At 42.3% G+C, this 13,998-nt stretch overlaps 1 protein-coding gene across 2 annotated transcripts; it reads right to left on the bottom strand.

Annotated features, from left to right (window-relative positions):
• Positions 1-621: 621 nt before the first annotated feature.
• Positions 622-12,691, bottom strand: LOC141931588 (solute carrier family 2, facilitated glucose transporter member 11-like). Of its 2 annotated transcripts, XM_074843935.1 has the most exons (12): positions 12,648-12,691; positions 10,974-11,072; positions 9,820-9,980; positions 9,173-9,297; positions 8,159-8,288; positions 7,025-7,173; positions 5,159-5,346; positions 3,861-3,971; positions 3,151-3,252; positions 2,722-2,797; positions 2,262-2,389; positions 622-1,507 (listed from the first exon to the last, which is right to left on the bottom strand). In XM_074843935.1, the coding sequence occupies exons 2-12, from the start codon at positions 11,067-11,069 to the stop codon at positions 1,301-1,303; spliced, it is 1,473 nt and encodes a 490-aa protein (XP_074700036.1). In that variant the 5' UTR covers positions 11,070-11,072; positions 12,648-12,691; the 3' UTR covers positions 622-1,300. The 2 variants fall into 2 exon arrangements, with proteins under 2 accessions (XP_074700036.1, XP_074700037.1); XM_074843936.1 differs by lacking the exon at positions 3,861-3,971.
• Between the last annotated feature and the right edge of the window lie 1,307 nt (positions 12,692-13,998).

The following is a 13,998-nucleotide window of genomic DNA, read 5'->3' as shown; positions in this document are numbered from 1 at the left end:
TTGCAAGTCTATTTTTATTTTTCTTTTCCCTCTCAAGGGGCTTCTGCCAGACTAATAGCAAACTGTTTTGCTAGACTCAGACAGCAGGGTTCAGGCACCTTAGAGTGGGGCCATGGGCAGGGAGGAGATGAGCTTGAATGAACTAGAGGAGAAAGGATTTGTTCTTTGAGCTGAAGATGGGAAGCTTGGCTGCTGGAAGGAAGAGCACACATGGCAGCTCTGGGTCTTTCTGGAGGGTTTTTTAAAGACTCTTGTCTGTGGCCAGATTTTAACATCTGGTTGGTCAAACAGTCCCTGCAGAGCCCTGTTCCTCTTCCTCCTGGTGCCTGTGTTTCTCCCAGAATACTCATACTGCTGTCTCATTTCTATCTGGCCTCACACTTTTGTTCAGTGCTGTAATGTGGAGAAAGAAAGATTTAAATGCCTAGAACAGTTCTTATTTATTTTCCTAAAGAAGAAGACAGGACAAGTCTTTCCACCTAGGATTTGAACACTGCAAGAAATGTGCTTATTCCAGACCCAGTACTCACCTCACCCAATACCCTTGGCTTGGAGGGATTTTGTTTTCAAAGATGCCATGTGTTGCACTTGTGTGATCCTGGAAATCAGATACACTGCAGATTCACAAGTACTTCTTTAACCTTTATTCCCAATCCATGCCAGTTTACGGCAGTGTTAACCATTTACCATGCTTCCCCTCTTGCAGACAGTATTTACCAGTAGGACGGAAGAAGGGAAGAAGTCAAGCATGCTGAACAAGATCACACTGTAGGAAGACATGTATAAGGAAATGAGTTTTTATTGTCTTGTAAGGAGTTATAAACACTTCTTTTCATCCGGACTGAAGCTCCTTGTCTGGGAAAGCTCAGCAGCACTGACTTGTTAATACGAGCAGATAATTTCACCATGAAAGCTCTGTCTTTTTCTCTCTGTTTCACAAGTATACTGTACATTGGAAGCTGCCACACTCACTTCCTCCAATAACTGTAGAGTCCTGGTTTTGGTAAGAAAAATAGCAGATCCTGTGTTTTCAGTTTACACAGCTGCTAACTTTCAGGGACAGACAAATATTGTATTTCTTTATACACTATGTTTAATTCTTTTCTGCAGAGGACTTAATTCAGCTCATATTTCAGCAGTTGGAGAGAACCACCAAGTTCATCCTGCACTCTGCACTGCAGGTGATTATTTTAAAATACATATTTGTGCTGTTTGTGGAGCAATGAATTCTCTCTTGTTTAGTGAGGCTTCTGCGCACTACAGTAATAAAAGAGCAAAATACGGAGTGGAGAGTTTGTTATTAAAGTCTAGTAACAATCATCACTGAGCAGTTATTCTGCTGTAGGGCTGTCTGTCTCTTCTTTCCACGGTAGTTCAGGCGGTTGAACTCCTCCATGACCTGCAGCATGGTCTTTCCTTTGGTCTCCGGCACCACCAGGAAGACAAAGATCGCCATGGATAGACAGTATGTCAGGAAAATGATGAAACAGAAACTACCAAGACCTTCCTATAGGAAAAGAAAGAGACAAAATGTGTTCACATAAATTGATCTAGATTTCTTTCTCTTATGATATGGAGTTTTTGGTTTTGTATTTACTAAAAAACTTGGTCAGGGAATTGGCTGATGTAAATCCTGCTTGTTGCCACCTGAGGAACGGCACCGAGTGGTAAGATGAAGTAATTCTCCTTTCCTTTTTTAAGGAGGAAAGTTGTATGCTCAGCAGAGACTGAATGTCATTGCTTGGCAGTTCAGAGAAGTGCTGAGCTTCAGTTACTCTTCCTTTCTGCTCTGTCCTTCTCAGTCAGTGCTAGGCTGGGGAAGGTACGTAGTGTGTCCACTCTGTCCCTCCTTGCACAGTACAAAACTGCAAAGGCTTTAGTTTCCTGCTACTTACTACTGCTGGATGAGATATCTGAGACCGCCCATTTTCCAAATTAACCCCAAAGGAGATGCTCATACAGGACAAGAGGGGGAAAGAAGGGAGCTCTCATGACATTCAAATGCCATCTGACAGCATTGGTGCCTCTGTCACCACTTCTGTGTTTGCCAGTGTCACACTCTAGCTGTGTGTAGAGTTAGCAGCATTTTGTGGTTCTGCTATGCTTTCACTAGATATCTGGGTAAAAAGAAAGAGGCCATTAGAACTGCAATTAGTTTGGGCTCTGTCCTTTGCATGGAAGTGTTGAAAAAGAGAAGTATGTTCTAGGTTCAAGAAGGGTCTAAACTCCTCTGAACTGAACCAAAACAGTACTTTGCTTACCACAATGAAAGGGAACAAAAGTCCAAGCACGAAGAGTTGGATCCAGTTTGTAGCACCATTAAAAACATAAGCAGCTGGTCTGTATGACTGAATAAATATTTCTGTGGGCAAGGGGCATAATACTCCAGCTGAAAAAAAATGTTGGAGAAAAAAGAAAGTTTAGAAATTTTGCAAGATGCTTCTGTAACTCACACTTCATATTGCCACATAAGTTAATGGTTTTAACTGACCTGGAAGTGTCTGAGGTGCTGCTTGGCTCTTCAGGAGGAAGGCATGTAGGAATGCAATATGAAAATATGTTTTACCTCCTACCAGAGTATGAAGGGGAACATCTACCCCTGCGCTGAATCAGGAGTAGGGATTCAGACTAACTGTGGAACAGCTATGCCTGGGACCTCTCCTAAAGACTGCAGTGAGGAAGGAATGAGTATATGAAACCAATCAAGTAGAAAATACCAACCTGGCCCAATGCCAAAGCCCATAATGAAAATAAAGATGAGTGCAACAGAGCAGTATGGTACCCAGGGAAAGGAATCCTATGGTAGGAAATGAAAAGCAAATAAAATCAGAAATTAAAATTTTATTTATCCAGCTCCATTAGAAACATTCATCACTGCTAAGTATGTCAATATTTAATATTGACGTACATCTGTTTCCTCTACTTCCAGAAACTTCTTCACAAGGAGATAGTCTTGGCAGTGATCATAGTCATATAAAACTATTGGTTTTAATCTGCATGTACATGGCTGGGAACAGGTCTCTGTTAGTATGATGGTTAGCCCCAAAAATACTTCTACCCCCGCTAAAAAGTGATTTGCAGGGAGAGAAATAGTAATGATATCTGCCATGCAGTAAAGCATGAAGCTCTAATGCGTAAGTGGGATCTTACCTGTAGTGAAAGCGTGACTGTGAGAAGCCCTAAAGCCAAGGCCATGACAGTGTAGCTTTTCCACAGCAGTGTCTTCCTCCCTGCACGCTCAATTAGGAAACCCTGCAACCAAGAGGACATGCTGTCAGCTCCAAAGGACAGACCTTAAAGGCGGGCAACAGTGAGCTGCCAGGCAGGGGACCTCTGAAGAGTCGGGGACTGGGATGTGGTACTTCCGCTGGGAGGGCGAGTAAAGGTGTCTGGGGGACTGAGAAGGACCAGGAGCTGCAGGGAGGGGGGGAAGGTGGGGAGGTGCAGGGCTGCAGGGAGCATTGCCCAGGCAGAGGAGGCATGAGGTGGCACTCTGGAGGCAAAGGATAGCCAGGGAGGACAGCCAAGTGGAAATGCTTGCACTGTTAATTGCAATGTCCTACTGACAAGTGGACACGGGGACTGTCATCTGCCCTTCCTACAGGGGGGAACTGGGACTCCCAAGGCTGGCTCAGGCTGGGTTGTGATTTTGAGGGAAAGACTCTCCTGCCCTCCCATAAATTGAATATAAACACCCTTGTTTGCAGGGTGTGTGGAGATGATTTTGTGTAATCAGTGCAAAGTACTACAGTTGACTTCTTGCAGAAGTTTGATTCCTGAAGCTCCATTTACAGTAGTTCTAAAGATTGAAACGAACCACACGTTACAGCAGAATGAAATTCAGCTGAAGAGCCACTTACACACACAACTGTGGTGAGGATCTCAGTGATCCCAACTCCCAGGGAGACATAGTGGGTTTGAGCAGGGGGGATTCCAGCCTTTATAAAGACATTGTATGCATAAAAGTAAACCTGGAAAGAATAGAAATGTGTGAAGGCTGTACCTATGTGGTCATGTTTACACTAGCTTCTGTCTTTTTTGACAGAAAATATCTAAACAGGCCTTAACAAGAGAGAAAATCGTCTTGATTTCAGTAACTAATCCTCAGTGTTTTCACAATGCTTATTTGTGCAGAACAGCTTTTACTAGCAGCTCTGTCTTGAACTCAGGAACAAATATAGCCTTCTTCTTTTTATTGCTTTCTTTTAGCACTGCCTTTGTCTTATCTTACAGGTTATAATTCTGACATCTTTCACATGTTTTAGTGTCTCATGTACTTTGGATGAGAAGCATACAGAAATGTGGACAGTACATACTAAGCAAATGGTTTAAATTATCTTTCTACATCATCTTTAAGCCTTTGCAGTGATTTTGATAGTCACTATTTTTCCAGACGTAAGCACTCCTAAAGCATAAGAAATTCCACTATTAATATGCTCAATTTCTACTGGTCCTTCATGGTGTAGTTAGTTCTGCACTAGTCGGGGTAGAAAGGGGTCTTATGAATCTTGAAGTCTTTCTGAATTTGCAAAATTAATCTCAATTTTGAAACATTTATGCTTTTACTATAAGTTCATTTTATACAATAACTATTCAAATTCTCAATACTATCTACTGAAACATAGAGATATTTCCAGAGAAAAGGTATATTAGAGAGTATATATCAGTAACTGTCACATATATTCCTGGGATGTTGTAATTGTCTATAATCTGAGAAAGTGCAAAATTAAAGGATTTAGAAAGAAACCCAAAGAGGTAAGAGTATGGAAATGCACTGTCAGTGTACATTACAAACCTGACTCAGTTTGTACTGAAATGGCTGAACAATTTTGGGCAGTGCATTCTGGAGTTCAGAGACCCAGAGGAGGTTGTGCTGTTCTTTCCTTGTTCTGTATTTGAGATTTTCTTTTATCCCCTTCCATTCTCGTGTCATAACAGGGTAATCCATAGAGATGCCTTGCTAAAGACACTTGCTAAAACACCCATCTTGACTTATCCCAGGTCCCAAACTTCCATGGGAAAAGATTATAATAAACAGTAACAACAGATCCCTCCTTACAGCCACTGTTGGAGTCACCATTTTACTACTCGTTGCAGAGCTTACTTTTTGCAAGAAACTGTAAGCAATCTAGAAAGCAGAGAAAAGTAGTACACGTACCACATTGGCGCCAATTAACTGCATGCATGAGGAGACAAGGAAGAGAGTGATGAGCTGCCAGCGGACAGCTTTGTCACGGAAAAGGTCACAAACGCTCTTAGCCTTCTCCCCGCGGATGGCTTCTTGCTCTGCCATCATGTCATCTATTTCGGCCATATGGTCACCATCCCCCCAGAGCTGCTTCACAGCTGGAAGGAGAGGAAGAGAGATGACTCCTTGTCCAAGCTCACCAGCACAGACATGATTTCAGAGGATTACTTGTGCCTTGCAGAGTGTCTTATTTGAGCTTCAGGCTCCTTGGTTCTGTGAACTCCCTAGAGATCTGGGTTCAGGTTAGACACAGATCCAGTTCATTGCTATCTATTTTTACCCATAAATCTTAATCACAACCTCACCTTTGGCCAATAGCTGCTTACAGTGTTTCAATGTAAATCATGTCTAAATTCTTAGCAATCCTTCCCTGAATACCCTCCTGCTGAAGGTGCAGTTCTAGTGCACACACCAAAAGACAGACAAAGAGAAATGACTCCTACATTAAAAAATAAGTCTACATCCAAAGAGTTCTCTCTTTTGATAGTTAAAAACCCAAAATGGCTGTTTCTCTGTTTATGTAAGTAGTTTCTGTGTTGGAAGTGTGGGAAGAGCAAAACAGTGAAAAAACTGCAAAACACACATTTCCTTAACACATGGTGCCCACCCAGAACAAACACAGGACAGGATGGACACCCAGTGATTTGTGCTCCCATGGTACCAAGGAGGAACGTGAAGCAAGGTGGAGGCCACGCAGTCCCATTCTTCCACTTTTCTCAAGGAACATTTGACATGACTATGCAGATTTATCTCCTGCTCTTCCGCTTCTCTCAGGACCATTTTGCAGTACTCTGAGGACCTTATCTCTCATCCTTCCTACAAAAAACAGCACACACCTTGCACCAAGGAATGTGCTGTGTCGTTACTCAAGAAACAATGGCTTGACCACAGTCCCACCCACTCACACAAGATAAATACTACCCCAAGTTTGTATCTAATTTGGAGGGACAATAATCTGATACAAAATCGGAGTGACAGATTGACGGGTTTGTGCTCCTTGCCCCTCCCACCCAGAAGGGATGACTTCTGGTAAGATTTGGGCCCTCAGCTACGCCAAGTCATTACCAAGGAATTATGTGTGATTGCAATCGTTTTTGTGTGTGGTGCTATAGAGCCAACCTGCAGTTTGTTCATTTATCATAGGCAATCTCAAAGAATCTGTAGATGTTGCATAAGAATAAACCGTACTATTCGTGAACCTGACTGCTTCTCTTGAATGCAGCCGGACCTACAGCATATGGGCTGTTTGTGCGTCTGGTGTCAGGCCTATAGTTACGGCCAAAATTGACAAACCTATTAAGAGATAAGTCCAGCTGCCCCCAGCCCCTCTAATCTCTGAGGACCATCTAGAACACAAGGGGATTCATCTCTTACCAAATTAATTCATTACCTTAAACGCAACATGCTGTTAGGGTTACAGAGGAACCGGCATGCTTACGGATATGGCATGACTGTAAAGAGCATCCCTTTCTTACACAGAGCTAGAAGGTAGCGCATCCACACCCTGGCTGTTCAGGGCAGAATCTATATTGATGGAAATACAAGCTCTGTGTGATCATGTGCCTTGGAGGATCCTGACAGAGATCAAGGGAAATACTAGTGCCAAGAGAGCACTAATATCAAATCAGAAGAGGCTGCCTTTCATCAAAGCTGAAGGTGGTTTCGGAGCCAAAAGACCAAGAGTCTTTTTCCCAACTGTTCCTCTCTTCCAGGCTCCTGTGGGGCTTTATTTTCCACTTTTTGCTAAAATGAATGCTTTGTGGCCCATTTCCTTACCTTTGATGCACCCCTCCTTGTCCTTTTTATCAATTAGCAGGTAGCGGGGAGAGTCTGGGAAGAAGGGGAGGGTGAGAAGCTGAACGAGGGCAGGAAGTGCATTGGCTGCCATGAGAACAGGCCAGAGAGCATCTACTCCGAGAACTTCTCTGAAATAAAAGCAGCAGAGCGAGAGGAGCTGAGTAACCATGTGCACTGGCCATGTGAGCACACACAGACACATGGTGGTCCCTCAGCCCTGCTGCATCTGTCCAGGCAGCTCTCACCCAGGACTCTCCAGCATTTCTCAGCCCAGAAGAATGAAAATCTCAGTGGGAGGCAGAAGGGGAGAGCAGGGTGCTGTCGCCTACAGCACACGAATTACACAGTGTTGCCACCTGTTGCTCAGCGGCGAGTGCAGCAACAGTAACTGCATCCTCCTGCAACAACTGGGGTCACGCAGGGACGGACAGTGTCCTGGCACAGGCGCTAAAGAAAGAACCTGCAGTGGCTGATCCCTCTACTTCTGATCCATACAGTCTCACGTTACAATTCAGACAGGATCCACGGGTTATCAGCCTGGTACTGACTGCCCCAAACAGCAGCTGCTGGGTTTCCTGCAGCTTTGATAATACTGTGGCCAGAACGACATGTGCCCTGGGAATGGGATGGACCATCTTTGGCACAGGACAGACAGAAGAAGTCTGTGCTGGGGGGAATGAATCCACCATAGGTTTCTGGTTTTGCGTGTGTGTTTCATGAGGGAGTGTGCTGGTTTGTGTGTATTTTCAAGAAAGTTTGGATGGACCTGATATTCGCTGCTCCTTCTAAAAAAATAAAAAAGCAAAGGTCAATTTTTACAAAAGATGGATTTCTTTCAAACCCATTGAAATCTGTTAAAGGTTTTTATGATCTGTATTTTGATCTGTCTTTGTTAGGAAGCAACATCATTCTTAAGGATTAAATATTTTATGTGATTTCTGTTTCCATTCACTTAAGTCAGGAATTTGGGCTGAGCTAATTCAGTTTGGCTGCCTAGGGTATCCTGAAAACACGTCTAAAAATAGTTGCTGATTCGCTTATCCATAGGCTTGCATTGACATATGCATATATTTTAATAACAGAATAAATTAAATAGGTCTCAGAACCCCTTACCTGAGACCCAGAGCAAATCCTGCAAACTTTCCAACGGCAGTGGCAGTAGAAGCTGTTATGGAAATCAGCCCACGGAGGTTCCGTGGAGCACATTCTCCAGCATACATGAGATGGATATTCAGAGCTAAACCTGCAGTGACAAATGACTGTTAGGGCAATTCAAACTCCCCTAGGTCTGGTGTTTTGGAGGGGACCATTATGGGCGGAGCATATAGGGTTAGGGTCTGCGATAAGTTTTTAACCATGCTGAGTGTGTGTCTGCCTGACATGAAGCATGTTCCCAGTACCACGGCCTTGCATCTTTGCTAAATATTTCACTAAGCAAGTATGTTCCCCTGAGAAATCTGTTCCTCAGCAGGCTGGCCTTCTCTTACAATGTTTCCTACAGCCACATATACAGGATTGCTGTTGCTCCCTTTAATCTCAGATTACGTATTTCAGTATCTACTCAGGATCTTATGTGCCTTATTTTGTGCTTGAAACCAACAAGTTAACAAATGCTATATATTCCATTTGCTCAGTGGATTAATTAATATTTATCCTCTCTCTTAAATTTTTTTGCTGGTTAGTATTATCTTTATCCAACTGCTCAGGGGTTGAAAACACTGACAGAATGTAACCTTCTGAGACATCTGGAAATTAGAATTGCCCTTGTCTGCAATATGGAAGGCAGTATCAGCTGCAACAAGCAGCAACAGGAACAACAGAGGGGTCAGCTTTCTATTGAGTGAGCATGCTCCCTTGAAATATTGTATGTTTTGGCTTTTTCACAAGTTGGCAGTACTTTTTATAAGGATTGAATGTAAAGACAAAAGAATGAGAAATGGAGATGTCACACAATTAATTTAATTATGTTTGTGTTTTCTTACTTAGTTAAAAAGGCATTCACCAATCAGGCCATCTGCAGAATTTAGTAAAAATCGGTGATCTGTATACTCAGTCTGGTAAATCCTTGTGACCCTCAGTCACTGCTCTCCCACCTATTTAATACTATAGGTAGGAATGCTAATTTACCTCCACAAACTCCAGAAAATAATCTTCCAGCGATGATCATCTCAAAGGATCCACACAGCCGGCTGAGTCCCATCAGAGCTGCGCTCAGCAGAGCAGGGATATTGGCAGACAGCATGGCCCTCTTCCTGGAATTCGTTTAAATTAATGTGAGCATAAATATTGTTCATGTGTTGTTCACAGCCTGACAGAAATGGCATGAACTGTTAACCATGGTTAAGGACTCTGTGATGGCTTCTGAGATCAGCTGCAGTGAAGAAATATGCTATGGGAAATAGGAATGGGAAAACTTTGTCACAGACTGATAAGCTAGTTGAAGCTTTTGATGCCTCTAGTGGAGCCAGTATCTACACCGAAGAACAAGTTTTGTTGGTGGTTGTCTGTGAAATTCACTTTAAAATGCATGCACTCCTCCTGTGATTTCTCTGGACTGGATTTGCTTTGTAATTTATAAGGGAGAGGGTATGATATTCTTTGTGATCATTGGCAGATTTTGCCATTCTGTTTCTTCACTGAACTGATCCTTCATCTGAAGCAGCTCTGGGCTGCTCCCAGTGCCACTTTACAAACAGTGTTTCTCCCAAGACACAGTCACTTATTTTTGCAGTTGTGGGTATAAACAGAAAGACTAATGCAATCATTATTCCTACCTTCCAAATCTAACAGACAAATATCCGGCAGACAAGGACCCCAGAAGCCCACCAATACTGTAAATGGACACAACAAAGGACCACATCAAAGTAATCATATCTTCACTGGGAGAAGAGCTGTATCTCTTCGGCCATGTCTCACGGATGAAACTCTTGATGTACTTTAAAAGAAAAACAGAAATGAAAGGACTCAGTCAACATGTATAATTGCACCTCTTTTTTACTTCTCTTACCTACTTACTGGTCTTTTTGATACATTTCTATCAACACCTTGGTTGAAATCTTATCCCCAGTGAAATCAAAGGGAATTTTACCACCAAAATCCCTGGAGTTAATGTTTTAGCAACAAGGTGCAGTGAATAAATCAGTTAATAAATATATCAATATTAAATATCAACTGTGAGTGCCACTAAGAGAATGGCAGGTTGGTCTTCTGTTTATGTGCCAAACCCTGATTGTTTTGCTACCTGATCTTCCCTGCCGTTCCCACTTCTCTGTCTGTCTCTCTTGTCCACGTGCTGCATCCTGTCTGATGCCTTGGGTGAAACCCAGGTTTGACTTCAACTGAATTCAGTGGGATCAGGATTTGACCCTTGATGTGGCCCATTGTGGGATCTCTCTGACATCCTGTTCATAACCTCCATGGCACCCTCTCTCTTGATGAGGGTCCACAATGTGGTAATAGTATGAGCTCAATGTCATTGGCATCATTCAGGATGACAAATGCCTCCTCCAGTTTTCCTTTTCCAGCTGCAGGTATCAGCGCTGACCTCAGCTGTAGAGCTACAGTCCTTCCCTGTCCTATTTCACCTTACAGACAGTCATGTAGACCTAGTGTGTGTGGCACATGGTACAAAGGACTCCCTGAGCACTGGAAAGAGGAGAATATCCTGTGAGCAATCCAACTCAGTAAGGGTAAAATGGCTGATTTTATAGATATTGCTCATTCTCCCCTTTCCTATTTCTGTCACACCAGACAGAAGTTAAACCCCCATGAAACACAAGAGCAATAGCAGCTACTCTTAGAACCAAGAAAGTGAGTCTAGTTTTGAGAGCAGAAGTGAAGAAGTTAGTGATTCCATATAGAGGCAGAAATGCATGAGAACATTGAAATCCATGCTGGTAGCTCAATTTTTTGAGCTGTCCATGCTTACCTCAGCAGGAGAATTGATAATGGAGACCTGCAACCCATACTGGAAAGCTCCACCAATACCCAGGACAAAAGCCAGGAGGAAGAGATTGTAGCTCATTTTCTGGCAGGAAATAAAAACAGCAAAAGAAAGCTGGTGCCACTATTCAGACATGCCCGCAACTGTCCTGTTCTACCTCCAGGAACTCTAACAGCTTGAGTAATGCCACGCACCTGCCTCCTCCGAGACCACAGAGTGCAGTAGAAAACCACAGCTACTAAAGCACAGGACAGTGAAAAATTTGAGAGAGAAAGCTCATAGCTGTCTCCCAGATCCCAGTTACACACTTCAGTGCTTCTGTCTTCAGCTTTGGCCGTCTTAATCTGCACTATCATAGGGTAACTAGTTGCGGGAGCATGGTGCAATGTGCAAGCATTATGTGCACGATTTCCATCTATTTGTCCTTCCTCCTCCTTTCCCACTTGTTATCTCACCTAAAGGAATATTTTGCTCAGTGACTTTGCTGAGACTAAATAAGCATTTGGGGATTGAACGGCATTCCTGATTTCATAGTTTATTCACCCTTTCTTAGAACTATATGTGATAGGAGGCTTAAGAATACCCCCACAATATGGTACTGCAATACATGCACACCACATCCCTCCCACTCCCACCGCTCTCTGTTACTGAGTGTCCTAGTGATAGTTTGTCCAGCATGATGCTGCACTTCCATCTCTAGAACAGATCATATTCAAAAGCAATGCTGAGCAACGACTGCCAAACATTTACAAGCTGATTTCTAATCAGATGAATGCCATTGCTTGAATGGGCATCAAATTTATCCAGCCTGCAACATCGTTGGCTTCAAAGGAGTCAGCTCTGAATAAATTTGGTATTTGTCACATTCATATGTTAAATGACAACATTCTCCTGTTTGCCAAAGCACTAAGAAGAAATAAGATTCACAGTCTCTACTACTAGACATCCCTACTATCCTTTGTGCTCCAGAAAAATGACACACATCAGCATGAAACTCCCCATCAGCAAGAAAATCAGTAAGCTCTATTCTAAGTGCAGATTTTATATCGCACCTGCAGCAAATTTCTTAGTCTCCTCCCCACTCTTTACTATAACACCACTGCTTGATTTTTCTGTTGCATCTCTTGGGTGACTTTTCCAGTCTTAAATTCAGGAAGATTTCTTTAACTTAATCTTAAAATTGTTTTTTAAAAACACTTTTGTTTTATCTTCTCTGGGCATCTGTTCTGATACTTCCTTGACTGGATTGTTTTCCATCCTTTGGTGTTTACATCTTTCAGATACTTTGTTATTCATAACTCTTTTATTGTGGAGGACTTTCTCAGTCTTCCAGCCCTCCTCCATCTATCAAATTAGGTAGCTTTTTTTTGTTGCTGTGCTCTGAACTCCCTTGGTTTGTCTTCCCCTGTTATGTATCAGATATTAAATATAAATGTGCTCTTAAATCCAGTTTTCTTTGCTTTTAAAAATAAGTCCTTGCAAGATATTTGATATCTTTCAGATATGACCTCATACTATTATTTTAACCACATCTGATTTAGATTTATTTTTCTTTCTGCACTTAATTTATGCAACAGGTCTTTTAGAATAGCAGAAGGGAAAAAAAAATATGTACTGCAAAATTCTATTTGGGGGAAAAAAAGATAAACATATACCAACTTGTATGCAAAGGTAGTCATCTCCACTTGCAGACTAGGTCTTCCCTGATGCTTTCTTTGGTCACTTTGGAAAAAGTCACTCTATATATAGAGAAAGAGGAGCCTGAGATAATATTTCAACACGTCACTTCATTCTTTCTAAGTGTTCACACTCCCTTTGGTTTGTCATGAAGTTCTTGTTATTTGGTTTGTCATTATTGTATTGGTTACTGATGAAACTGCAGATAATTTTGGCGAGCTGTGCATTCATGCCAGGTCACTAGGGAAGAGAGGCTCCAGCAGCAGCTGACAGACAATAAGAGCTGCAGGAGATGGAAGCCAAAGTCCAGGGACTGGTGCAAACTGGAGTGGACTGGCTTGGACTCCCCAAGTCATAGGTTGGGTAATCAGTTATCACATTTAAAGGAAAAGTTCCTGACTACTACTTTGAGCCTCAGTACAACAAAGCCTTCTGAAGCCTGACTTGACCAAACCTGACTGAGCCTGTGCATTCAACTCTTGAATTACAGGATCAGTTGGAACTTTAAGAATAATGGTCATTGCTTGAAAGTTCAAGCCTGCATCCCCATAATACATGATAGATGCTAGGAAAGTTGAATGTCAGTTTTACATCCTAACTGTAAAATAAATAAATTACATCTTTACTTTTATCCATAATTCTCAAAGGCTCTCTGAGCAGTCTCCAAGATGGTTCTGTTAAAAGGCTTTTACAAGTTATTCAAACAGCTTAGGGTGAAATTCCTTCTCCTGATGAGTGGCTGCACTTGGCGGTTCCCCAGACTAGGATGCTGCATGTCTTCCATGTCTGGAAGAATCTCAACCCCAGTTGGGTTGGAGGTGGGATGTGGCTTGTGCAGACAAGCATTGTTTGAGGACAGCCGCAGTAAATATTTTTCTCTGGTGTTGATGGTTATTAATCAATCCAACAGTGCATGGTGATTTGATTTGTAAACAATAATATGAACTGTGAGTCTCTGAGGATCACTTTTCAAGTGCCTAACACTTCACATGATAAGAAAATGGACCTGAACAAGTGTAATATATTTTTTCAGTTGCAGGTGTTTTAATTCAGTAACAATTAACCAACTTGTTAAATGCTCCAATTAAAATATAACTAATTAGACCAATTAAAATGTAACCACCGTTTGTCTTTGCTTAATCAGTCTAAAGACACTTGATTTCAGGCCATAGTCGGAAAAAAATGCTAGAAGTTGGAATTAGTGTTCTCTGACACATGTGCTCGCAGGCCTGGCTCTGAAACTCAGGAAGAAAATGTGTTTCATACTGCCAGGTGCAGATGGCCTCCATCCTTCCAGGGCTCTGGGGAGAGGCAAAACAATACTGACTCATGG

Source organism: Strix aluco, chromosome 18, assembly GCF_031877795.1.
Source record: "Strix aluco isolate bStrAlu1 chromosome 18, bStrAlu1.hap1, whole genome shotgun sequence".
Taxonomy (NCBI): Eukaryota; Metazoa; Chordata; class Aves; order Strigiformes; family Strigidae; genus Strix; species Strix aluco.
Note: the sequence above shows the minus strand (reverse complement) of the source record. Positions and strands in the feature narration are given on the sequence as shown.

What these genes read in the sequence shown, in the direction of transcription:
- LOC141931588 (XM_074843935.1), bottom strand. Translation starts at nt 11,069, where the DNA reads ATGAGCTACAATCTCTTCCTCCTGGCTTTTGTCCTGGGTATTGGTGGA. An exon ending in TTGTCTGTTAGATTTGGAAG is followed by an intron (nt 9,298 to 9,819) that starts GTAGGAATAATG and finishes AACGAATTCCAG; the next exon opens with GAAGAGGGCCATGCTGTCTG. An exon ending in ATTTTCTGGAGTTTGTGGAG is followed by an intron (nt 8,289 to 9,172) that starts GTAAATTAGCAT and finishes TTGTCACTGCAG; the next exon opens with GTTTAGCTCTGAATATCCAT.